Source organism: Sinocyclocheilus anshuiensis, unplaced genomic scaffold (genome assembly GCF_001515605.1).
Source record: "Sinocyclocheilus anshuiensis isolate Anshui unplaced genomic scaffold, SAMN03320099.WGS_v1.1 scaffold763, whole genome shotgun sequence".
In the NCBI taxonomy this organism is placed as follows: domain Eukaryota; kingdom Metazoa; phylum Chordata; class Actinopteri; order Cypriniformes; family Cyprinidae; genus Sinocyclocheilus; species Sinocyclocheilus anshuiensis.
The window spans coordinates 327833-352872 of record NW_015548255.1 but is presented as its reverse complement, the minus strand read 5'-3'; the positions used below and the strand labels follow the sequence as shown (position 1 = coordinate 352872).

Sequence of the window (25040 nt, the reverse complement as noted above, 5' to 3'; positions counted from 1 at the left end):
GAGTTTGGGTGGTCACTGAAAACAAATAAAAAGCCCTAAAAGATTAGGCTGAATAAAAGCACACAAATACATAACCTGCAACTTCACATTATCAAGTAATATACCTGTGATACATGATATATTCACACCTGCATTTACACAAGCACCGTCAAACTCCCCTTTCCTGTCAGACCATAGACTGTATAAAAACATCAGACCCATCGCCCTCCAGAACCGGCTGTTTCTGCGCATGCGCAGTGACTGTCTTCCTGATTAGCCGGGTTCCGCCATTTTCTACTCAAGATTGAAAATAACACCAGTCCAGTATTGTTCATCCTAAAAATAAACCACATCTGAGATACTGAAGACAAGTTTTGTTAGCACTCCTTCCGGCATCCAAGAATGGAAGACGAGAGCCTCCCAAAAACCCTGTAAGTAGCTGAAAACACAAACCCTGTCAGTGCTCAGTGAATAACGGCTCAATCTATAGCACTACTGACACACTTCTAACAGCTAACTTGGCTCCAAAAACTACGTCCTACCAACGTTTTTGACATCGTATGCTGTTAGTAATCACTGCTTATAATAGGCAGAGTTTCGGCCAGACACTATCGTTGGCCTTACGTACAGCAGAAAGAAAGAAAAGTTTCATCTTTTTCCGGTGATTGTGGGGAAACATGTAGCCGTAGCATGCTTAAGCTAAGCTAGCGGCTAATTAGTCAAATCAGCTATTCATCAAAACAATTAAATGCAAGGCAAATATAATGAACATAGCTAAATTTGAATTGTATATCAGAAGTTATGGTATATGGGTTTATTATGTGCATCAGTAAACTATCATATTCAGTATTCATGTGTTTGAACGAGCATGTCATTGTCTTCTGTTTTAGTAAAGGCCTGTTATCTAATCTCAGGCCTGCTGTTCTTTTCTAGAAGTATGAATTTTGTGTTTGGTTCTACAACGTAGGATAAAACTCTCTCGTGAATTAACTCTGTTTAACTGTCGCACATAGTTTCATTAGTTTAGTGTTGTGGTGGGTAATGTGTGTTCCCGTCCTGAGGTCATTTGGGCATAAAGGGGCTGTCAGATCTATGCCTGGCTCATATATATATAGATACACCTTTTTCTTTTTTGGAAAACGCCTAGAGTAGATGATTTGTGGTGGGTAATGTGTGTTCCCGTCCTGAGGTCATTTGGGCATAAAGGGGCTGTCAGATCTATGCCTGGCTCATATATATAGATACACTTTTCTTTTTCTTTTTTGGAAAACGCCTAGAGTAGATGACCTTATTCAAATGCAAAATAATCTTATTGTGTTAAGTAATCCGTAATCTGTAATTACTGTTTATGTCTTTTTAATATGTTTTATCTGCATTTTCAGCTACGTGGGGAATCTTTCAAGAGATGTAACGGAGAACTTGATCCTTCAGTTATTTACTCAGATTGGACCATGTAAAAGTTGTAAAATGATAACAGAGGTAAACATCCATCACAAATTACACTTTACCAAATGTTCCCTGAAATGTTAATTTTTCCAGTGTAAATGGGTTTGTGTGGAAATGCCTATCAAACTCTACATTGGCATTAATATTTGGAATACATTTGCTTTTAAAACTATCATAGAACAGACAAATCGTAATTTCTTACATTTTCTTAAAATGACACCAAAATGGCAAAATGACGACAGAAAATATTAAACAATCTTCCACACAATACCCATGACTTTGCAATAATATATTTTCCTCGCTTTTCTTCTCAGCAATCCGATAGCAGCAGGACGGTGAACTCTACTGGATTTTCTGTTTTGCAGCATACTAGCAATGATCCATATTGCTTTGTGGAGTTCTTTGAACACAGAGACGCCGCAGCTGCTTTGGCCGCCATGAACGGAAGGAAGATTTTGGGAAAGGTACATAAAGTATAACAAGATTAGGGTGGTTTGATGTTTATTGTGAAACATTGCACCCTGATTATGATGTTACCAATGATAAAGCCTTCAAGAAGTGTGTTTTATTAACAGGAAGTCAAGGTAAATTGGGCCACCACTCCTAGCAGTCAGAAGAAAGACACATCCAGTAAGTTCTTTTGTATTATGTCAATAGTGGTTGATTTTTTTTTTAAGTTAGATTTACTTAAATGTAGTTACCTGTGTTAAATGGCATCCTTCTGCAGATCACTTTCATGTTTTTGTGGGAGATTTGAGCCCTGAGATCACAACCGATGACATCAGAGCTGCATTTGCACCGTTTGGGAAAATCTCGTAAGTTCCCAGAAGTCACACCCTTTTGTGGAATGTTTTTTTCTTTTGTCTGAATAATGTCAAGTTGGTGGTGTTTGGTTACTTTGAGCCAGATGATCTCTGTATGTAATTTTTTTATTTTTTATTTATTTTTTTTTTTTTTTTTAATCCCTGTTTTCCTAAAATCTTGGAAACAGTTTCAAAGTTTACTTATTTATTTGCTTTGAAAATACATTGTTTTTGTTGTTGGTGGTTCTTAACATTTACATATATTGGTAAGAAATTGATGCAAAGATAAACATTTACTTTACATTTGTAATTTGTGCTGGGATTAGCTGGCACATTTTGTCACATTTATGAAGTGTAATGAAAAGCTATTCAAAAAAAGTAATGAAAGCTTTATATAAAACTAGGGCTGCATGATTAATCGCATTCGATATTAACGCGCATCTTGTCAGAAAGCCGGTTCTGTACTCAGTGGTAAATCTCCATCACCTGTGTTCTTTCACATTGAGCAGCATTAACTACACAGAGCCGTTGTTCACTGTGGCGATTTACCGCTGATTACAGAACCGGCTTTACTGATAAGATGCGCGTTAAATATCGCATGCGATTAATCGTGCAGCCCTATATAAAACACTTACATGTCTCTTTAAACCTGCACAGTTGTTTGTCAGCAGTTGAGAACAGGATGTCATAGTGTTTCAGAGACCTTCATTTTGGTTTAAATGTAATATTTAATTACATTGATTTTAATAGTCCCATAATGGGTATTATCAGCAAGCACAGGGCAGTATAGTCAATATTGTGTCCCCGGATCGATCTGTTGTAAAGTGCACCTTAAAATTTTTCATCACTAATCTCCATTGCTTTTCCAAAATTGGTAAGTAGTTTTGATTTACCTAAAAAGTAAAATTTTTCGTTGTCAACACAAAAAACATGATACACTGCTACTGTGCAAACTTTTCAGTGTCTCCTTTAGCTCTGAGTGTCAGTTAATAGAGCTCTGGTTATTTTACAGAAATGCTCATAGGATTGGACAGGAGCTTGAAGGCTAACAGCAAGGAACTGTGCACTCTGGGAACTCAGATGTAGATTTTTTTCTATTTACTCTTTGCTTTTCATATTTGTATACTGCAGTATTTTTCTATTGACGATGACGTAGTGTAGACTTCTAACAAACCTCAGATAATTCATTAATATTTGCTTGTAAAAATTGTTTTATGATGGTTTTCCTAGTTGTGTTGATAGTTTGAATCTTCTAAAATTCTGAAAATGTTAATTTCTCGAAATTTGCAGCTTCCCAAACTCCACATTGGTGGTAAAGAATTGACCAGGAAAAATAAAGAAATCTGTTAACAGGCCATGTATGCCGTTTAATTCCTTTTCTCTTTTGATATTTCTATGTACTCTTGAGTAGAATTAGAGACAACTGTTCAAATTAGGAATGCATGGTAATGACATTGATGATATGAGAGATTAAGTACTAGTGATTAAGATGAAGATTGGATCATTATGTTGTCACAGGAAAAGTTTAAATCTTTGCAGGAGCTTTTAAATATACATGCAGTAGTGTAGGTTGCATGACTTTGTACTTGTTTTTTATTTAATATATATTTTTTAAAGTACCAGTAATCAAGAGAATATTATGCAAAAGTTGTTAGTGTAAAGATTTTTTTAGAGCAACTTAGGATATTATGACAGTGTCTCTCAGTACAGTACAGTGTGTGTGTGGTTCCTTTCTTTTTGAGATCCTCTAGCAAGCCATCAGCGGACTGACTTTTCCGTCGTTACGTTTTTCTTGCAGGGATGCACGAGTGGTGAAGGATATGACAACAGGGAAATCAAAGGGGTATGGATTTGTGTCCTTCTATAACAAACTGGTAAGGCTCCAGTACAGGAACACAGAGTGAAGGTTATTCTATTTCTGTTTACTACATTTCATATTATAGCTGTAGTATTACAGATATTCAGCCTACTGGAATGAGTCATACTGTTAAGAGTTGTTTTCTGTTTGAGTGTAAGATTTTAGTCAGTTTAGTAGTAGTAATTAAAAGCAAACTAGGACATTTATGTGGGTAGTTCCTAATTATACAGAGTAACTAATGAAAGACTAGAAGTGTTGCTGTGAGATTATATTTTTGTTTTGCTTTAAGTTTACATTTGTTTGTTTGTTTGTTAAATCTGTCGTTTCTTCTTTTCTAGGATGCTGAGAATGCCATAGTACACATGGGGGGTCAGTGGCTTGGTGGACGGCAAATCCGGACTAACTGGGCAACTCGCAAACCTCCAGCCCCCAAGAGTGTGCAAGACAGTAAGCCAGATTTTGATCCACTCTGTCTTTTATTTGTTTACCACCTTTAGAGTTGAGCTGAATTACCGTGACTGAATTGGTAAAATTTCAGACAGCTCCAAGCAGCTGAGATTTGATGAGGTGGTGAACCAGTCGAGTCCTCAGAACTGCACAGTGTACTGCGGTGGCATTCATTTTTAAGTATCAGTAATCAAGAGAGTATGCAGAAGTTGTTAGTGTAGATTTGTTAGAGTAACTTGGGATATCATAACAGTGTCTCTCAGTACAGTACTGTGTGTGTGTGTGTGGTTCCTTTCTTTTTGAGATCCTCTAGCAAGTCGTCAGTGGACTGACTTTTCCAATGTTACGTTTTTCTTGCAGGGATGCACGAGTGGTGAAGGATATGACAACAGGGAAGTCAAAGGGGTATGGATTTGTGTCCTTCTATAACAAACTGGTAAGGCTCCAGTACAGGAACACAGAATGAAGGTTATTCTATTTCTGTTTACTACAATTCATATTTTAGCTGTAGTATTACAGATATTCAACCTACTGGAATGAGTCAGACTGTTAGAGTGGTTTTCTGTTTGAGTGCAAGATATTAAGTCAGTTTAGTAAAAGTAATTATAAGCAATCTAGGACATTTATGTGGGTAGTTCCTAATTACACAGATGAACTAAAAAATGACTAGAAGTGTTGCTGAGAGATTATAGTTTTGTTTCGCTTTAAATTTACGTTTGTTTAAGTCTGTTTCTTCTTTTCTAGGATGCTGAGAATGCCATAGTACACATGGGGGGTCAGTGGCTTGGTGGACGGCAAATCCGGACTAACTGGGCAACTCGGAAACCTCCAGCCCCCAAGAGTGTGCAAGACAGTAAGCCAGATTTTGATCCACTCTATCTTTTGTTAGTTTGCTGTCTTTAGAGTTGAGCTGAATTAACGTGACTGAATTGGGGGAACTTCCAGACGGCTCCAAGCAGCTGAGATTTGATGAGGTGGTGAACCAGTCGAGTCCTCAGAACTGCACGGTGTACTGCGGTGGCATTCAGTCAGGTCTCACAGGTACGTCTGCACTTGCTCTTTTACTCTCCCATTCTGAGTATTAGTCTGCATGCTAGGGGTGTGCGATATATATCGTCTGCGATAATATCGTAATTGTTGTTTTAACGATGTGCGATTTGACATTATCGAGTATTTTGCAAAAACCATTCAAAAGCGCTATCGTCTAATTATCGTTATCGATAAAATCCCATAAAATATCGAGATATCATTTTTTTGTCAATATCGCACACCCCTAATGCATGCTCGCTCTTAGTGCTTTGTCATGTGACTCACACTGTTCTCTTCAAACAGAACACCTTATGCGACAGACGTTTTCTCCTTTCGGACAGATAATGGAGATCAGGGTTTTTCCAGAGAAGGGTTATTCTTTTATCAGGTATCATTCAACTATTCCTCTGTTTTTAGACCGTTTGTCCACAGTCTGTGTATAATGTAAAATATTGTAGAAGCATGTGTGATTATATTTCAAGAAGTGAATGGTTGCTTGTCGTGGTTAACCAGTAAGGGCTGATATCTAGAGAGCAGAGTGGATGACTTGTACTTAATGGCTGATATCATTTGTACTTAATAATAGTAGTAATTTAATGGAGAATGCAAAATGCCAATGTCAAAAAGGCCAAATGTCAGCCTAATATTTCACTGTTTTCCCAACGGGGGGGGGAAGCATAAAATGATGTAAAAAAGAATGTCATCCGCTTAGTCTTGTTACATATCTTTAAAAAAAACACCTCGTTTGTGGTCAGTGAGTTATTTATTTGTTTTTATTTTTTTAAAGAGCAAAGACACATTAAATTGATCAGTAGTTACAGTAAGGACATTTTGTGCACTTTCTAAAGGTTTTAGTTCTGTTTTTGAATAAAGGGTTGGAAATGAATGTTTTTCTTGCTTTTTTGTTTTTTTTATCCGATTCATCGATTAATCGAAAAAAAAAATAATCGACAGATTAATCGATTATTAAAATAATCGTTAGTTGCAGCCCTAATTATAAGAAATGTTTCTAGTTTCTATATTATTTCTATTATGCATTATAAATTTGTTATTTTTAAAGGGAGCGTCAAGATTTAATTAGCCAAATGGTGACAAAGACATCATTACATACAGCAGCATCATTTTCTCTCAGGTTCTCCTCTCATGAAAGTGCTGCTCATGCCATCGTCTCAGTGAATGGTACCACCATCGAAGGTCATGTTGTGAAGTGCTACTGGGGCAAAGAGTCACCTGACATGGCCAAAAACGTTCAGCCGGTAATTCCTGTGAATTTGCTTTATCATAATCTAATTTTAATGTGGTATTAAATTCTTCCCATACTGACATTGTTTGAATCAGGCCAGCATATGTTTTTACCTAGACACACAAAGTAAAAAGCTCAAGTTCTTGATTTTGCAATCACAGATGGAGTATGGTCAGTGGGGACACTGGAATCAAATGTATGGTAATCCTCAACAATACGGTCAGTACATGACAGATGGCTGGCAGGTGCCATCCTATGGAATGTACGGGCAAGCATGGAATCAGCAAGGATTTGGTGTGGAGTACGTTTTTTTTTTTTACATATTTTATGTGTGTTCTGTATTATGTTTTACCTATGCAGGAACTTGAAAATGTTTACGTCCACTTTTCGTTGTTCTAGACAATCACAGTCCCCGGCCTGGGTGGGAGGTTTTGGGACGCAACCCTCTCAGGCTCAGCCTGGCCCAGTGATGAACCAGGCTAACTTTGGCATGGCTGGGTACCAGACACAGTGATCTGACCTTGGTTCTTCATTACACACGCCTCTCACTTCTTTAGATCCTTCTCTCACAGGGAGCGTTGCTAAAGACTAATAAGTGCACATCTTTTTCCCTACAAGCTTTGGATCTGAAGCAGGAATCACTTTATTGTAAAGATTCAAATTTAGATTAAAGCGGCAATTGAGATGAGCGCCTTCAATGGAAATCTCAATTCATTCACAAGATTTGTTCCTGTTTTAGTGGAATAGGAGGAGTTGTATTGTATCTCTTGCCCCCCACACTTTTTTACTGCATATCTTGAGGAAAACTGCTGATTTTCCCTTAAAACCTAGCTTCAGGAACTTCACAGGTACATTGCAGAAAGCCTGTGGTGTAAATGTTTTTTTTTTGAACAAAGTATTTTCTTTTTGTTTGTTTTTTTTCTCTTCCTAAATAGCGGATCATGCGTTTGCTTATTCATTACAGAATGAACTTTGAATTTTGTACAAAAACACAACAAACAGCAACAAAAAAAAATTCATTCTGCATTCTGACTTGGCAAACAAATGTAAGTAAAGGCACTTTTTGGGGGTTCATTGGACCTGTGTCTTGTAAATGTTGACGTGTAAATGAATTTCTATGTGCAGTGGTATACATTTAATCCACATTAGCTCCCCGTTCTCCTGCGATTCTAGAGCTCTTTGATACTGTGTGTGTATAATGCATCTTTTTACTCCAATTTACAGACAGTTAAATCTCTCCCGTTCACTATGGAGAAAGGGTCATAATGGCCATACCTGTAAATATCTTTTGATATCTTGGCCTGGAGTAAGGGTTTCAAAGCATGCACTCTACTTGACAGACTTTTGCAGGACTAATGCAGCGTATGTCAGTCAAACGTTACATGTGTGACTGACATTTACAAGCAAGCCTTAATTTTTGCTCAGTCACACACATATTTCAGTTGAACACTGAGACCCTCGTAGTGAGCTGTATGATTTATTTTAGAGCCTACTGTAAATTTGTCCCTTTGCTATTTTAACAAATATGCGTGCCATTTTTGAGTAGCCAGAGAAAAGGTCTGGATTTTTTTTTTTTTTTTTTCTCCTGGGGATGTTAAGGAATTGCATGTTTCAAACCATAATATTGAGGTTGCTCAAAGCATTGAATGTAAAAGGCAGAAATGTTTGGAATACATCTTAGCATTTCAAGTTTTCTTTTTAGTCTAAATGGGTCTCAATAAATGAACCATTGGGTAAGAAACATTTCCTTTTTTTTCTAAACAGAATTATGGTCTGCTTTCAACATATAACCATTTGTTTTGCAGTTTCAGTAATTTATTTGCATATAATTAATGTCAATTAGGAAAGAAAGAGATAAATATTACATAAATATAAATCTGCATTACATCTTTTAATCATAAATGATTAATCATCTTTTTCATAAATCTATACATCTTTTTAAATATACAAGCAATATTGTTCCAAGGTTAATGTATATACTATAGTAGTTTGTTTATACACTGATATGCTTCACACTATAAAATACATTTACAAGAGGTTCATATCAAAGTAAAGAAAGAGTTTAAGGAAAACATCTCAAAGTATATATTAACTTTCCAAAGACTGTAATACACATTGCACTGATGACTTTTCATAATATGTCAAATGTAACCATGACTGTTCTCACTAAATTTAGCTCTCGGTGAAGTTTCCATACTATATGATTGGAAAGAATCTGTTAGCCATGAGGTTACAGGAGAATTTCTTTCATAAGAACTAATAGTAGTCATGAAATGAATGCTTCAATAGGAAGGAAGATCTGAAGAATAGTTGTCATTAGCCTGATAGAGTTTAAACTCCCAGAAACTAGAGGGAATGTATTTTACACACCACAATACATCAGTTACACTGCTCAACATTAATCAAGCTTTAAAGTGGAAGATAATCAGACTGTCAGTCATATGCCACAGTAACTGCACATGTTAAACAGTCAGTATGGAGAACGGATACATTTCTGTGCTGCTGGTAACAGTACTACATCTATTCTACAGTTAGTAATACCTTCCTCTCTACTGTCACATTCTGCGTCTGTTTATCCACAGACCAGGCTTAGATGAAGCCTATTATTAGTCAGTTTTAAACTCAGGTTTTGATGAATCAGTGACGTGCAGAACTACTGTTCTCAGTGACGACTGGCCATCCGACGTCTGAATACAAACGATTCCTCATATTCCCCATCGGACCAGCTAATGACCAGGATGCTGGTCCCTGAGCCAAGACTCTTTCCAGGTTTACCTGAATATTCCTTCCTGAAGCTGGTCTTGATTCCTGTCACAATGCAGCAGAATGGCATGTATATATTTTCCATAATATATGCAAGATTCATGTATTTATTACTCTAACAATTTTTATTTGTAAATTAAAAAATTGCATATCTAAAATCATTGAAGGTATGTCATGACTTCTATAGATCTAAAAACTCACATCATCTCTAGTCGTCTGCCTATCCGTGTCTTTGTTGTCTGTGTTGAATGCCTGAAGTCTCATTTTCACCATGATAACATCCAGTTTGGACAATATAGTGATCACAGCATTTTCGAGCTGAGCAACTTTGTGAACCAGCCTGGAATGGAAAGGCAAAAATAACCATAAGCAATCAAGTCAGAAAACCACTACAGCATCAGCCTGAAATGTATCTACATCTAAAGCCATGCAAATGAAACAGGAGCAGTGTTGTTACTGTTAACTTAAACTAAAACTAAGCGGAAATCAAATATACATGAATAAAACTTGGAACTTGGAAATGTTGCTAAATTAAAAATAAAGCTAAACAGAAACAGAAAAAAATATAAAACTGATAAAGGGACATGAAATTAGTAAAACTTGAACTAAAAGTAAAAATGATCACTGAAAATGTCAAAATAAAAGTTAAATCAAAATAATAAATACTATAATAGTATATAAATAATTCTAAACACTGAACACATCATGCAGGTTTTGCTACTGACACAGAGAGGCTGAGAAACAAACCTCTGAAAGACCTCCGGAGGAACTGTCTTCTCTCTGTGGTCCTCTGCTGATTCAACACTGTTTTCAAGATTATGGAGCTCTTCATTGAGTGCGTCCTAAGAGAAGATGAATGAAAAAGAAATTAAGAAAAATAAAAAAGCAGCTGAGTCTTTAGCCAGCTTCAAGAAAAGGCTAAAGGCACTTCTATGTGTACTGCGTTAGACTAACCAGGACTTGTCACAACACTTATATATTGTTGCTCTTTTGTTGTTTTGATTGCTTATATTGCCCTCATTTGTAAGTCGCCTTGGATAAAAGTGTCTGCTAAATGATTAAATGTAAATGTAAAAATAAATATTCAAAATCTCCATATTAGATTAATGTCACCATGAAGAAACATTAACTTGCCAAACCAGCCCATGTGAAATATAAACCAAACACACCCTTTTTTCCTCCAGCTCTTGTTTCATTCTCTCCTGCTCCTGCTTGTCCAAAGTCTGGTTCCCATCTTGGTCAAATCTGGAGAAAGCGGCTGAGATCTCATGGTCAGCATGACCCATTCTGAAATGTGGGACACACAACCAGAATACATGATTTCTTCCGCATCACTACTGTTGGTGCTATACATGAATGTGTTAGTGTTTCACCTGAGACTTACTCTTTCAGTGCATCCCTGAAATCTTTAAACTGTAGCTCACTTGAACCTGAATCCAGGGCTTTCTGAACATCAGAGATCTTTTCCTTTTTCAGTTTCAGTTTCATGAAGGTCTTTTCATAACTCTGAAAATAAAGCATCATTTCCACATGCATGTAAACAACCAAATCACACAGCTTTCCAAACATTTAATATATTTTTAGATGTGTCTACTGTATGCGCTGGGATGACTCACCTGTTTGATGAGATCTGCAATCTGGAACTCATCTTTCTGAGAAGCGAGTTCTGACTTCACCTCAGAGTATGTGTCATTGATGATGGCCAGAAACATGTTCTGTTAAATTCAGTTCATCAGGTTAATTGATAAGCAGACACTTATGATTTAGAACAAACAATTATTTAGTCACATGCACCTGAAGAACGTACCAGTAACACAAAGAAGACAAAGAACACATAGGAGAAAAAGTATATTGGTCCAAGTACTCTGTTTGCCCTGTCAATGGCATCGTAATCGAAATCTCCAAGGATGATTCGAAACTGTGTGAAACTGCAGAGAGGAAATTTACAGATTAACATTAACATGTTAATTATATATATATGTCATTAACATTCATTTTCTTAATGCTCCTGACTCATAAACACAAAAAAATCATATAAATCAGTTTTATATGATTCAATTAAAAAGAAAATCCCTTACATGCACTTGTTAAATGTGCTGAATGTTTCAACTTCCATTCCAAAGAGCAGATAACCCAGCTGAGCATATGCAAAGAACACAATGAAGAACATAATGGCGAATCCAAAGATATCTAATGCACAGCGAGCCAGTGTGGATGTAAGCTGGGTCATCGTCTTATTGAAACTGATGTACTTGAAGATCTGCAAAGATTGAAGCCATCATAATATCAAAATGGGTCACTTTAATAAAATATATTTTACAGTATATTAAAAAAAAGAAAGAAAGAAATTACCTTAATCCAAGCAAAAAACAAATTGATTGCATTCATGTTGTTGTACTGGGTTTGCCAAAATGCAAGAAACTCAAAATCAGCATAGATGTCAGGCTTTTCTAGAAGGTTTCCAAGTATCTCATCAACTTTGATGGTCCGAAATGCACTGAAGACTATTGCCACCAAAGCAAGCTGTTAAAAAAAGCACACAGTTACGGTTGGAGTCTGCTCTTGTCAAATAATGTTTACCAAATCATATGATGATTTGTTTATTATTGTGGCCAGAATATTTGATAATGATATGATCAGTTTTCCTCCTACCAGAATCACTACTATATCTAGTATGTTCCAGATGCTGTTGAAATGGGACAGTTTGTGGATTCGGAATTCCAGAATCTCCTCCACAATGTAATAGAGTATGAAGACACAGAACACGATCTCGCAGCCGATGATGAAGAAATCCCACGTGGTGACGTAACGAATCAGCTTTACAGTACGGATCTGGTAGGATGGAATTGCTCCACCAGTAGCTGGAAATTCAACCACTAATCTGAAGGAAGAAAAAATATATGCAAGAATAAAATAACAAATTAAATCTGAGTGCTTTAATATTACTATTTTATATCATTTCTATATTTGATTTTATATATTTAATATTTATTGAAATGATAATAAATATATAAATTCAATAATCCTAGGTAATCAGAAGTAGAGTATCTTTGGTCTGCCTTGTACATTGAAAAGGACAGATGTATACATTTTATTATTATTATTAATATTATTGATTAACCTAGCAAACCAGAGCAAATATAGAATTTTGGACATGCAGAACAAGAGCAAAGAATGTAAATGAATGCTTATATGATGTTGATGTAGGTCAAGTACCTTATAACGCAGAAGAGATTGATGTTGGCATTGTATGCAGTGAAGTCAATGAAAAGAACCCGAGTTCCACGATCAAGCCACAGTTTGTCTTTGAGGTCCGTCAGGATAGCAGCGCTCTCTTCTCTGGTCTTTGCCAGGTCTTGATAATATCCTGCTCCGCTGTATGTGGTCAGTAACCCCCAGTGATTCGACCCTTTGATCTCCTTTTCTGAATGGTACTGCCAGCTGAAGAATAATGAGATTATATTTAACAAATAAATACATTTCAGCCCCTGAAGAGAGAAATATGACTGTTGCTAATCATAAATGTCACTCACGCTGTTCCGTTGATCAGTCCAAACTTGCTGTCATCCTCCTTCTTGTTGCTGTACACATCAAAACACTCCATAATCTCCTGCTGGAAGTCTCTGTGCACCTTGCAGGAGTTGTTCTTGACTTTGAGCTGTCGAATGCGAGGGACTCCTAACAACATGTTCTCGTAGTAAATGAAGGATTGATTTCCATTCGGAAGAGGTTCATCATTATACCACTTTGTCCAGTACAGGCTGTCAAGTAATGGACCCTCCATGTACTGCAAAGATTAGAGACAAAAATGACAGTCAGAGGGACTGTGCTACTGTATTGGATCTGTCCCATGAATAGAAAAACATTTATGATGATGTTTTTTAATACTAATTAAACATACTTAAAGCTACATTAATATTATGAAAACAATATAAAACAACAAATCTAAAACATTAAAATACTAATAGAAACATTACATGGATTACATAAAAAATTCTTCATATTATATGTACTATTATATATTATATTATTATATAAAGAATATTAACAACACCAAAAACGTAACATTTGTTTTAGCATATTATTTTAAGCTAAAAGCTTTATTACCATAGTTGTTATCAATATTTTGAAAAAGTTTTTATTTTCATATTTTTCATATTTGTGCGGTTTTGACATTTTTAGTAGTTATTATAAACGTTAATTGAAAACAAACAAACAAACAAATATATATATATATATTTGTTTGTTTGTTTGTTTGTTTTCAATTAACGTTTATTTTATATGTCCAGGCAAAAACAAAGATTTATTATTAAATTTATTTGATACTTAAAATAAGTATATATTTGATATTAATTCATTCATTAAAGTATATTTTTGAGTGTGTATATATATATATATATATATATATATATATTTCTTTTTTAATAAATCTGCAAAAATGTCAACGATTCTGTGTTTTTCTGTCAATATGGGGTGCTGTGTGTACATTAATGAGGAAAAAAAATTAACAAATGATTTTAGCAAATGGCTGCAATATAACAAAGAGTGAAAAATTGAAGGGGGTCTGAATACTTGACGTACCCACTGTATATGTGATATATTACATAATTACATAAAACTATCAAAAACAATATTAGCAATATCCAAAATGTGGAATTTGTGTTGAAATTGTACTTTAAAAATTACCAGGAAAAGCAACAATTTATTGTTAAAATTATTTAATACTTTGATAAATAGATCAATATACTTTAAATTTCACATCTGAGTAAGAGAAGCAGTTAAACTCACTGTCCAAACATCATTCGTGGTGCCAATGGAGGAAAAGCTGATTCTACTGTCACCCGGTAAGTTCACAAAGAGATCGGTCATAGCTTTCGTGTAATAGTAGGTGGCGCTGCTGGTCATGCCATAGGTCACTGCATGAGAACAGGATTACAATCAGTAAACAATCACATCACTTATTGAACTTTGCACAGACGTGCTACACCATTCCCCAATCGCACAGATAAAGGACATCAATTCATTCAAGTTTGATGCATTAGCAGTGCTCACGTCATGAAAGCTGCAAAGGGTTATTTGTTTGAGCACACAAATAGCCCCCAGGAACAATGTGACTCCAGCACAGACAAAGCCGCAATTGCCTGACCTGAGCTCTTATCAGCAGGCTCCCGCTTGTGTTCCTTTCAGGCCTAATTTTTCCCTGAACAATGCAGTGTTTTAATACAGGAGAGCAGGGGACATTTTAGAACAAGCACTTAGGCTGATACACATCTCTGGATCATAATGGAGCACAATATAAAGGAAAACCATGGGATTACATTCAGTACAATCAAAAAGACAGAAGAGCAAGCTAATGACACTATAGCAATTTTAGATTCTGACCTTAATATTCACGGTAATATATTTATCCATGATCAATTAATCCATTTAGTGGTTTGATACTCCAAACAGGTGTTTGTGCAACTGGTAACCATTGATGCAAACACATCATTCAGACAGGGAGAGAAGGTCTAAATATATCATACAATCAAACTAATACTTACGCAGGCACAAATCCACTAGAAAAACAATGTAGATGAGCAGTTCTTTGAGATTTGCTTTGACATTGAGCTCAGGATTCTCCTTTGTGTTCTTTCTTAGAGCTGTTCCCCACAGTCCTACCAAACCAAAACAAACACTTGTTTACTTATATTTATTTGTTATTAACTTTAAATCATAATATAGAAATGTATTTATCATTTAATTATCATTAGACATTTTTAAATATTACAACTTACAAAAATATTTCACTTGTAAAATGATTGATGCAGTATTAGGAACACTCAGACACTTGTAATTTGTGTTGGGAAAAAAGTAATAATATTGAAAATGTAATATAGTAATATTGTAATATAAAATAATAATAATAATAATAATAATAACAATAATAATAATAATACAATATTATTTAAAGTATTATTATTTTAATAAAATAAATCATAAACACGTTTAAAGTTTTAACGTTAAAGTAAATCTAGAAACATCGCATGGAAAAACAGAAAAAGCATGGTTCTTCTTACCTTTGACAGCTCTCAAGAGAAAGGAGCAGCATCCATTCTTCTCCTCTGTGGGGTTGGTTCGCACTTTATCCTCAGCCAAATAGGGGTTAGGCAGATTCATTTGGTTCATGTTCTCCAAAGAGCTGTGGAACATGGGCTGAGGGTTGTAGACGGTGCTGATGGGGTGTCTGATAGGTGCAGGAGAGCCACTGTAGGCCTGATTCACCCAAACTCCTTTCCCCAAGTTTTCCATCTCGCACGCCACTGTGCTGCCCTGCTGATTCTCCGCCCGGTTATTGAGGTCTTGCATTGTGGTGAGAGCTGGATTTAACAGGGATTTGGCTGAGGATAGTCTCTACCTGTATTTATACCTTTCTTGTTGAATACTCTAAAATAGAGCAGAGCAGTGGTTCTGTGGAAGGAGGGGCTTGTCTTTTGTTCACAGATCCATTAAAAACACAATCCTGCCATTAAAAGGGTCATATGATGCTGCTAAAAAGAGAAGCGGATATCGTCCTCTTTTGGAAGACCAAACAAAGTAGTTTCGCGTTCACAACGAAACACACAGCATCTTCACGACATGGCGGCAGCAACAATACTACAGCGAGAATAAAAGTTACGCCTTCTTTCTTTGCGTGAACATTTGGGCGGCGTTATGCAAATCTTCCCACATCCTGAGGTAGATATGTGGGGGCCTGTTAGAATGAGCCGTTTTAGGTAGGAGTGGCTGACTCTTAACTTTTATAAAGAATATCTCTTTGGATTTGAGACTTTAGTCTTTGCAACTTTACAGATCTTCTTTATGCACCAAGAGCTTGTAACACTCCAAAGAGAAAGGAAAAATTGAAATCGCATCATATGACCCCTTTAAGGAAACTGAGACACAAGCTAGAGATTCTAGAACAGCGTTATTGACAATAAAGCTCATGTGAATTTGCGTCACATAGTTATAGACATGCTGAAACAGAGATCATTCATAATATAGATGCACAGAAATGTTAATTAAATTATTACCAGAATTAAATTATTAGCTTTTATTATATATATTTTTTTTCTTCCAGACTTAGACTAATATTTTCCGAGATCCCCTAGCACCCCCCTGTGGCACCTCGGGAGTTTATAAGTGTTGCGCAAACATGAGACCTGTAGCCTATTTAAGCACAATGGGCTTGTTTCTCATTCAAATGTTAATATTTGAGAGATTTAATATGATTGCACGATGAAGGATTTTTGTTGAAAATAAAATTGACAATGTCTTGACCTTAAGCGCCCTATATTAGAAACAAAATGCAAGGAAGTGTCTTTGACTGAGTTCAGTTCATAGTGATCATGACATGATGATTGGTCATAATGACAGCTGAAGCTAAACGGATTAAGAAGGGTCTATCTAGATTCATGTACACGCTTTCGGCCGAGCACTGGCCGTTCACGCCTCATTAGCACTGAAAAGACAAGTTATACACAGTCATTGGACAGCAAAGAGTTTAATCTCCTCTCTAAATTAGGAGTGGCTATGAGGACTGCCCTAGTCAAGTTTGAGCCACTCTGTGAAAATATACGTTTTCATTGTCTTTTGTCTTTTCATTGTCTTTTGGACCTTTTGTTGGTTTATAATGAGCCAAACCAAAATAAAATGGTTTGAATAATTGGTTATTTAAATTTAAATTAAATTTGAGGAAATCTTCTTTAAAAGTTGCTTTGTAAACAACGCATGGGACACACAATTCAACCGTGACGTCATTCAGTCCTTTAAACATTATTTATAGGCTACCTTCACTAAACTGACAGCAGAGTCATTAGTTTGGTGTGCTGTCTTATCTGAGGACACAGAGGCCTTCACTGAAATGTGTTTATCTGTCCGGTGTGCGCACCAGAGAGATTTGGACCTTTAAAAAATTTTTTTTATTGCAAATCTGCTTCAAAATGGATGAAAATGTGTGCATGTCATTAAAAGTATGCAGCAAATAAAACTTCATTTCTGGATGTCTACAGATGTAAGTTTTTTTTCTTTTTAGGGTATAGGATATATATATAAGTATAATAGCCTATATAAGTGTTACAGTACAGTAATCTTACAGTAACACTTTTCTCTCCATATTACCCTTCAAACGTTTTTATTTTTACATTTTACAGTAGGATTATTTTAAAATAAAATCTTTAATGATTTTTAAAAAGAATGAATGAAATGATTATATAATTTTTTTTAAATAAATGAAAAATGTTTAAAATTAAGTAAAATTAAACTGACACAAAAATCTTTGATTTCAGTGTTCATTTTGTAGATTAAATGCACTATAAACATTTTTTTTCAACATTTTTTAAATCCTGTTTAATCACAGGATAAACTACAGTTTAAAACACTTAAACTACTGTACAAAACACTGTATAGTTATAAGATAGATTTTTATTATTATTGTTAGCCTTCCATATTCTTTCTTACTAATTGAATTCAGTACCAAAAAACAATTGAAAACGACAACAACAACAACAACAACTGAACAGCAATTTAGGATGCCATTTTGGCAAAATAAGATTGGTGTATTTTTTGTATGTTTTTCAGATTTGGCTTAGCTGAGCACACACTATACACAAAGATTTGATACAAAGCAATGAAAAATTCAAATATCTCACTTAAAGATTCACTGACAACTGTGACTTTATTGAGTCATATTTACGACACGTCTGATAAAAGATTTTCTACAACTGCACAGAAAACTCTACTCCATGAGTCAGACTCTATTAAAGCTAATCACTTGATTTCCAGAACCAAAAACATAAAATATTACATAGTAATACGAACATATTTACTGACTCCTGTATCTATGCTAAGAAAGATATAGTGAACGCACCATTGCTTATCATTCAGTGAGAGCTTAGAGGCTTTCGTAGTGATAGGAGAAGGAGGAGTGCATACAGTCATTTTCCACAGGGGAGTTATAGCGCATAAAGCAAGAATAGGTCTCTGGCTGTAGGCCGTCAAACTGTAGATTCAGCCAGTCTTTCTGAGGAGTTGCGTGTCTGCTGGCATCAGTCAGGATTCGGTTGAGGGCCATAATGTAGCTCAGGGCCATCTGCAGCGTCTCATATTTGGAGAGCTTCTGGTCCTGACCCCACTGAGGAACCACTTTGCGGAGGCGGTCGAATGCGGTGTTCAGGCCCTGCATCCTCTTCCTTTCTCGAGCGTTGGCTGCCATCCTTCGCCGCATGGCACTCTCAAACTTCCCTGAGTCTCTGGAGTCCGACTCCGACCCTGAATCCGCACAGCTCGGCCTGCAGGGCTTCATGACTCCTGGGCCAGAGATCCTCAAAGGCCAACGGTGGTCTTGTGAACGGATCCTGAGGTGGACAATTTCCTCAGACGTAATGTTTCTTTTGTTGTCCGTGTAGTGAAGTAAATCCAGATAGTGGTGCAGTCCTTGAGGCTTCTGCTCTGCCATAAGGATGACTGATGCTTATATAGAGTATTAACAGGTGGCAGCAGGTGGAGCCCCACCCTTATTGCTCCAGCCAAACATCCATTATTATTAATGAAACACACATATCCAACAGCAGGACTAGTGCACTCAAACTAGCTCCCCAGCCCAACCCCCATTAACTCAAACTTGAATGACATTCTAATTAACTTTGGTTGGTCTATCACTGAAACCATGCGTTACAAACATAGATAACTTACCATCTGGCCAGGGCCACTGCACCAACCAGGGGTGGATGACAAGGACCATTACCTAATTAAAAGTGCATGCATCTTTAAGCAAACATGACATCTTTGCATCGCTTAGGCAAGAACATTGTATGCAAGTAATTGCCTGTATGGAATCAGATTCTAGCTCTCAAAATGTACATTTATCTGTATGTGCTATGTAGACTTTTAATATAATCATTAATATGAATTAATAATGTCATATTTTTCCCTATAAATGTATAATGTACTGTATGTTGGCTGTATTAAATAGTGATAGATAGATATATAGATGGATGGATGGATGGATGGATGGATGGATGGATGGATGGATGGATGGATGGATGGATGGATGGATGGATGGATGGATGGATGGATGGATGGATGGATGGATGGATGGATGGATGGATGGATGGATGGATGGATGGATGGATGGATGGATGGATGGATGGATGGATAGATAGATAGATAGATAGATATTAGTATAGTGTTATACTATAAATTTATAATGTATTTCAGATGTATTAAATACTAACATTTATGGTCATATTAAATTTACATTTATGCATTTAGCAAATTCACAATATTATATTTTGCAAACATATTATTTCCTTTAATATTAAATTATAATAAAAATACATTAAAACAAATTGAATATTTAAATTCATATAATACAATTTATTATAATATATATTAACATTTATATATAAAATTGTAAAAATTACGTTTCTATGTTTAGTAGACCGTATTATAAACAACTGAAATAAACTGATGACAGCATCATATGAAAAACATTTCTAGGACAATAAATAATTGATTTAAGTGTCTCAATGGGACTGAGACAGACAGAAGTCTTCAACAAGCTGTCTATTTCAATCTGTTCAATGTGAATCAAATAAAACAGGGCTAGATTCAGTCACAGTTTCACCCAAAAGCCTGTTGAACAATAAACATTACCTTTGCTACCTTTAATGGTTCAGTGAGAAGATTTTCTTCTTAATTATATTTAAGATATATTAAAAACATTTTTTAGATATTAATTAAAAAAAGTATTATTTTGTACCTTTATCCAGTATAAATAATTAAGTATATAAAATCCTCAATATAACATTAATTATAACACATAATATTAATTACATATATTAGGTATAATGGTTTTATTTAAAAAAATATAGTATTTCTCTTTTAAATATTTTCCTACATGCATAGAGTTCTAGGCAAAATATGTGCTCTAGATACATATATCAGTACATCAGTTTTGCGACAAGCATTTGTACAAAAGATCTTGTACATAATTCATGTCCCAGCTGACTGTGGTTCAAACCGTATAAGCTCATGCTGTCAGGTCATTTTGCATTGGACAAGTAATTTTGCTGTTCAATTGGGCATATAAGACCAATCCACTGGTTGATTTCATTGATTGCAGATTGGCATGGCTGGCCAGCTGCTGCTTGTGTTGTTTAAAGGGCTTGGTCCAGACATGTAGAACAGCCTTGTTTTTCACTCATTCACATGATGGGCTTGTCTGGAGTCAGAGGCTGCCCTATGCAAAAAGGCCATATGTTACAAGCTAGTCCTGTAACTTTGAGACAGTATTGAGCAGATTAAAGATTTACTCAGTCTTGAAGAGGAGAAAGTGAGAAGGTCTATTATCAGTTTAACAGCTTAAGCCAGGATTTAGTAAATCTGATTTTCATTTAAAGCGTGAAGCAGTTACCATTGATTCCAGAGGAGAAAATGTTCTTAAAAATCGAATGTGTAATCCTCCAAACACATCTGTTGCAATTATTAAACTCCTACTTAACATGTCACCCTGGCAGCCAAACCATAGGCTAAAACAGAGAATAATCAATATCAATGTGCATCAATCATATTGACCAATGAGGTAATTCAGAAAAGTGAGGCATATTGTGTAAACACTGACTCTCATAAAAGATGAGAATTTAACCCCCCATCCCACCAACACCTTCAAAATAGGGCATCTGGTGAGATGAGGCTAGTCACTGTAATTAGGTCAAGCAAGGTGCTCGTAATTTCATGCCTATTTTAACCTTTTTTCTCTTCTGGCTATGTTTAATCTTAACTGGTCAATGAAGCAACATCTTATTGTAGCTAGTCATTTAGACAAAATAATACATTTATATTCATTATGTAAAATGTTGTTTTATTTTTTCTACAAGTATTGTATATTTATTTTGAAAGGAATTGCATTTGATGCAATGTGCATATTAACAGTTTTAAATAAGCTTAGTACATGTAAATTGCACATTCTCAGCAGCATGCTGTTGGAGCTCAAGATGGGAAACAAAATGTTTTCAGATTTCATAAAATGCAAAAAAAAAAAAAACTTGCTTTAGCAGCACTGTTCAATCATAACTGTTTTACAGACTTATAGGTCTAGTTGTTGTTGCTTCAGATATCAAATATTTGTTAGATATTTAGCAATTAAAGATATGCACTGCATAATAATAACAGCAATGAACCTGGAGAGAAACAAACAAAAAATAAGTTTTACGTCACTTTTGTTATTAAACAAAATGCGCACATTTAACTAATAATTCATAATTATTATCATAAATAATCATAAAAGCAAGCTTGGTGCTTGGTTACAAAAATGTGTATGTATATGTATATATAATTTAAAATTATGTGTGTGTGTGTGTGTGTGTGTGTGTGTGTGTGTGTGTGTGTGTTTTATTGCATGTGGCTACTCACAAAAAAATGGCATCATCACTTTGTAGCAACTGCCTTCTTTTTCTTCGGTTTTAGTTTTAAATACAGAAAAATGACAGCAATGCCAGCATAAGTGGCCAGAACACACTGGAACCAAATATTATATTTTAACTTAACTATGCTAAGCTACTTGCAGTGATATACAAAATAACCACCACTACATATACAGTAGTTTACAGATCTGTATAAAGAAACTTGTTGGTTTTAAAATAAAGCAATTTCCAGAGAAGAGTTAGGCTATATGGGGGATAATGTTATACAACATACAGCTGTATCGATAAACTGCAATGCACTAATTAATAAGTACTCACATTCCTTCTTCCTGTAAAGGTGTATGAATTCAAATATTTGGCAATCCCTGTAAACTGGTGGCTCCCAGCATCATGGCCCCCCCATGTCTCTGCTGTCAGATAAAACACAACAGATATTCTTACATAATTCATTCCTTCTTTTAAATTGTCATCTGATTTAATACTTCCCACTATTTACACAATCCCAGAAAGTTTAGCTGTTTTATAAAAACTGGGATGCAGCAGTCCAGCTGAGAGAAGTTTGAGATTACTGCATCTCATTTAGCTCAAAACACTAATTTTAATTCAACCCATGTTAAGACACATACAACAAATTCACTTTATGAAGACTAAATACATATTCAATGGAAATAGTCGATTAGGTCTTACCTAAAAGGTGGATACGCGACAGTTCTTCTTATTCCCGTTATGCTACAGTCTTTGTTTATATTACTTTATGATAAATATCGCCATCTGCCGTCCATATAAAACACTGCAAAGTTACTACATAAAACATTAGGATCTTCTTCAAACCGCAAACGAGGCTGCTTTGTTTTGTTTTGTTAATTTTGGATGACATTGATAAATACAAATTGACCAGTTTAATTGCAGAAACAATAACTTTTTGGAGTATAGCACACGTACGTCTGCAAGATGTCTGTTAAAGTTCGCTTCATCTGGAAAGTGGAAAGCATCTGCTGTGTACAAACATCTGATAGACGTCTTTAATATGTCAGTTTTACATACATTCTAAATCATAAACATCTTAAAGACATTTTCAAAATGTCAATTTGACATCCGATAGGAAACGTTTTATACAGACGTATTGCAGATGAGCAAACACTCTAAAAAATACGCCTTGCAGGTCAGAAAGACGTCTCAGTGATGTACGTGTGCTATCAGGGCAGTAACAGTTTTCATGCTAAATGTTTGTAATTATATCGTGAGTGACATGTAGATAGGCTAATCGTTTTGTGGTTATTTTGAAAGTTTTTTTATATTCTCATTTATTTTTTTGTTCAGAAGATTGGTTTCTCATGAAAAGAAAAACAAACAAATACTTTATGTTGTGTCTGATTTTTGTCCATGCTTTTTTTTTTTTAATGATTTAGAAACTTGATGAAGGCGCGGTGACCGAATATTGTCAGACATGATTCTGACCTCCAGGTGGTGCTCAATTTACGCTTTTGTGAATGCATTTTCGCTGCGTTTAATTGTAAAAACGCCATAAGCACAATGAAAACAGAGACAGCAACGCACGCCCAAAAGACACCCAAGTACACCATCTGTTACTAAAGGTCATTTGTTTTCATTTGCTTTAATTCATTTTACTACATAAACAAGATCTAATTTAATCATTTAGTGAAATACTCCATTTCTTCCTTGATGAGATAAAAATTCCCTCATGTGTAGGCTATTTAAGCAGAGATGAGAAGGTTCTATTTTGACTATTCACAGGCAGTCAGAGGAACTCACAGAAGTGTTCCGTTTGAGCACCGGAAAGTGAACCTTTTTTGTTTTTTATAGCTGTGTGAGTCACTACATGTGGTTAGCTAGTGTAAATCATAGCATTGTAATTACATGCTAACGTGTGATGACAGTCCATAAAGCAAAGCCAGTGATTATGCATATAAAATGCTAATATCTTGACATAGTTGTGAAGTTAGTCTTGTGTATATTATCACTTTACCGGCCACTTTCATAGGCAACATTTAGCCTGCCAATGTGTCAGACATCCTCAAGTAACATGTTGCAGCAGATACACACCATATGTTAGCAAGTACGTCTGTACAGCTCAGAAATATTATTCTCCCCTTTTAAAAAGGGTGCTTGTCACACTCAGAGAAACTGTCCCTGTGTTCCTCAGCTGCTTCTAGCAATACTGGGTCACAAAGATTATGCAAACTCACCAGCATAGCTTTTAGAATAACAAGACTTCCATCACTGTGTTTTGTAGACTTGTGGACTAGGAATGGTCACAACAAATATGAAATTCTGAGCAATTCAAACAAGATAATTCAGTTATCACACAAGTCATGAGTTCCTATTTGTTGCTTTGCACTGAGTCATGAAGACTGTTCGAGGAAGGATAGGATTTAAAGGGAAATGTACACAGTAAAATGCTGAAACAACCTGACTACATTAGATAACATCAACATGCCATTTCTTGGGTTAGAAAGGTATCTTCAGTAATGTTCCCTCTGAATACGACCGACTGTCATATATAAACAATTTTTTAAAATGTTTTTGAAAGAAATTGCTTAGGCTCACCAAAGTGTTAGTCGTATAATCAAAAATGCAGTAAAAACAGTCATAATGTGAAATATTATTACAATTCATAAAAAAGAGTTTTCTATTTTCATACATTTAAAAAAGTAATTTATTCCTGTGATGGCAAAGCTGAATTTTCAGCAGCCATTACTGCAGTCTTCAGTGCCACACGATCCTTCAGAAATCAGTCTAATATGATTATTTGCTTAATTTTCCATTATTATCTAAGTTGTGCTGATTATTTTTGTGGAAACAGCAATACATTTTTTCTGGATTATTTGATGAATAGGAAGTTGAAAAGAACAGTATTTATTTGCAACATAAATCTTTTGTAACATAATTGCATTAAATGCCACTTTTGTTCAATTTAATATGCATCCTTGCTAAATAAAAGTATTGATTTCTTAAAAAAAATCCTACTGACCCCACACTTTTGAACAATTGTGTGTGTGTATATATAT

The 25040-nt window shown here is 35.4% G+C and overlaps 4 protein-coding genes across 5 annotated transcripts; 2 read left to right on the top strand and 2 right to left on the bottom strand.

The window, feature by feature from the left end:
- Positions 1 to 225: 225 nt before the first annotated feature.
- Positions 226 to 8546, top strand: LOC107655435 (nucleolysin TIAR-like). Its single transcript, XM_016442923.1, has 12 exons — positions 226 to 410; positions 1362 to 1458; positions 1740 to 1889; positions 2001 to 2055; positions 2153 to 2240; positions 4894 to 4969; positions 5278 to 5386; positions 5479 to 5574; positions 5866 to 5950; positions 6695 to 6818; positions 6967 to 7106; positions 7205 to 8546. Exons 1-12 carry the CDS (start codon positions 382 to 384, stop codon positions 7317 to 7319), a joined length of 1164 nt encoding a protein of 387 aa, XP_016298409.1. The 5' UTR covers positions 226 to 381; the 3' UTR covers positions 7320 to 8546.
- On the top strand, positions 3572 to 4855 carry LOC107655436 (nucleolysin TIAR-like). The gene is made up of 4 exons (XM_016442924.1): positions 3572 to 3586; positions 4027 to 4102; positions 4425 to 4533; positions 4625 to 4855. Coding segments are annotated over exons 1-4 (276 nt in total). The 5' UTR covers positions 3572 to 3584; the 3' UTR covers positions 4714 to 4855.
- Positions 8547 to 8787: 241 nt separating the features above from the next.
- Positions 8788 to 15925, bottom strand: LOC107655425 (polycystic kidney disease 2-like 1 protein). 2 transcript variants are annotated; one of them, XM_016442908.1, is made up of 15 exons: positions 15628 to 15925; positions 15112 to 15225; positions 14357 to 14484; positions 13102 to 13355; positions 12785 to 13009; positions 12221 to 12449; positions 11921 to 12091; positions 11647 to 11828; positions 11376 to 11496; positions 11185 to 11283; positions 10953 to 11074; positions 10738 to 10855; positions 10316 to 10410; positions 9770 to 9908; positions 8788 to 9613 (listed from the first exon to the last, which is right to left on the bottom strand). In XM_016442908.1, exons 1-15 carry the CDS (start codon positions 15914 to 15916, stop codon positions 9443 to 9445), a joined length of 2457 nt encoding a protein of 818 aa, XP_016298394.1. In that variant the 5' UTR covers positions 15917 to 15925; the 3' UTR covers positions 8788 to 9442. The 2 variants fall into 2 exon arrangements, with proteins under 2 accessions (XP_016298394.1, XP_016298395.1); XM_016442909.1 differs by lacking the exons at positions 15112 to 15225; positions 15628 to 15925 and adding an exon at positions 14621 to 14680.
- Positions 15926 to 18465: 2540 nt separating this feature from the next.
- LOC107655428 (protein atonal homolog 7-like) lies at positions 18466 to 18890 on the bottom strand. Its single transcript, XM_016442910.1, has one exon. The coding sequence runs from the start codon at positions 18888 to 18890 to the stop codon at positions 18480 to 18482; it is 411 nt and encodes a 136-aa protein (XP_016298396.1). The 3' UTR covers positions 18466 to 18479.
- Between the last annotated feature and the right edge of the window lie 6150 nt (positions 18891 to 25040).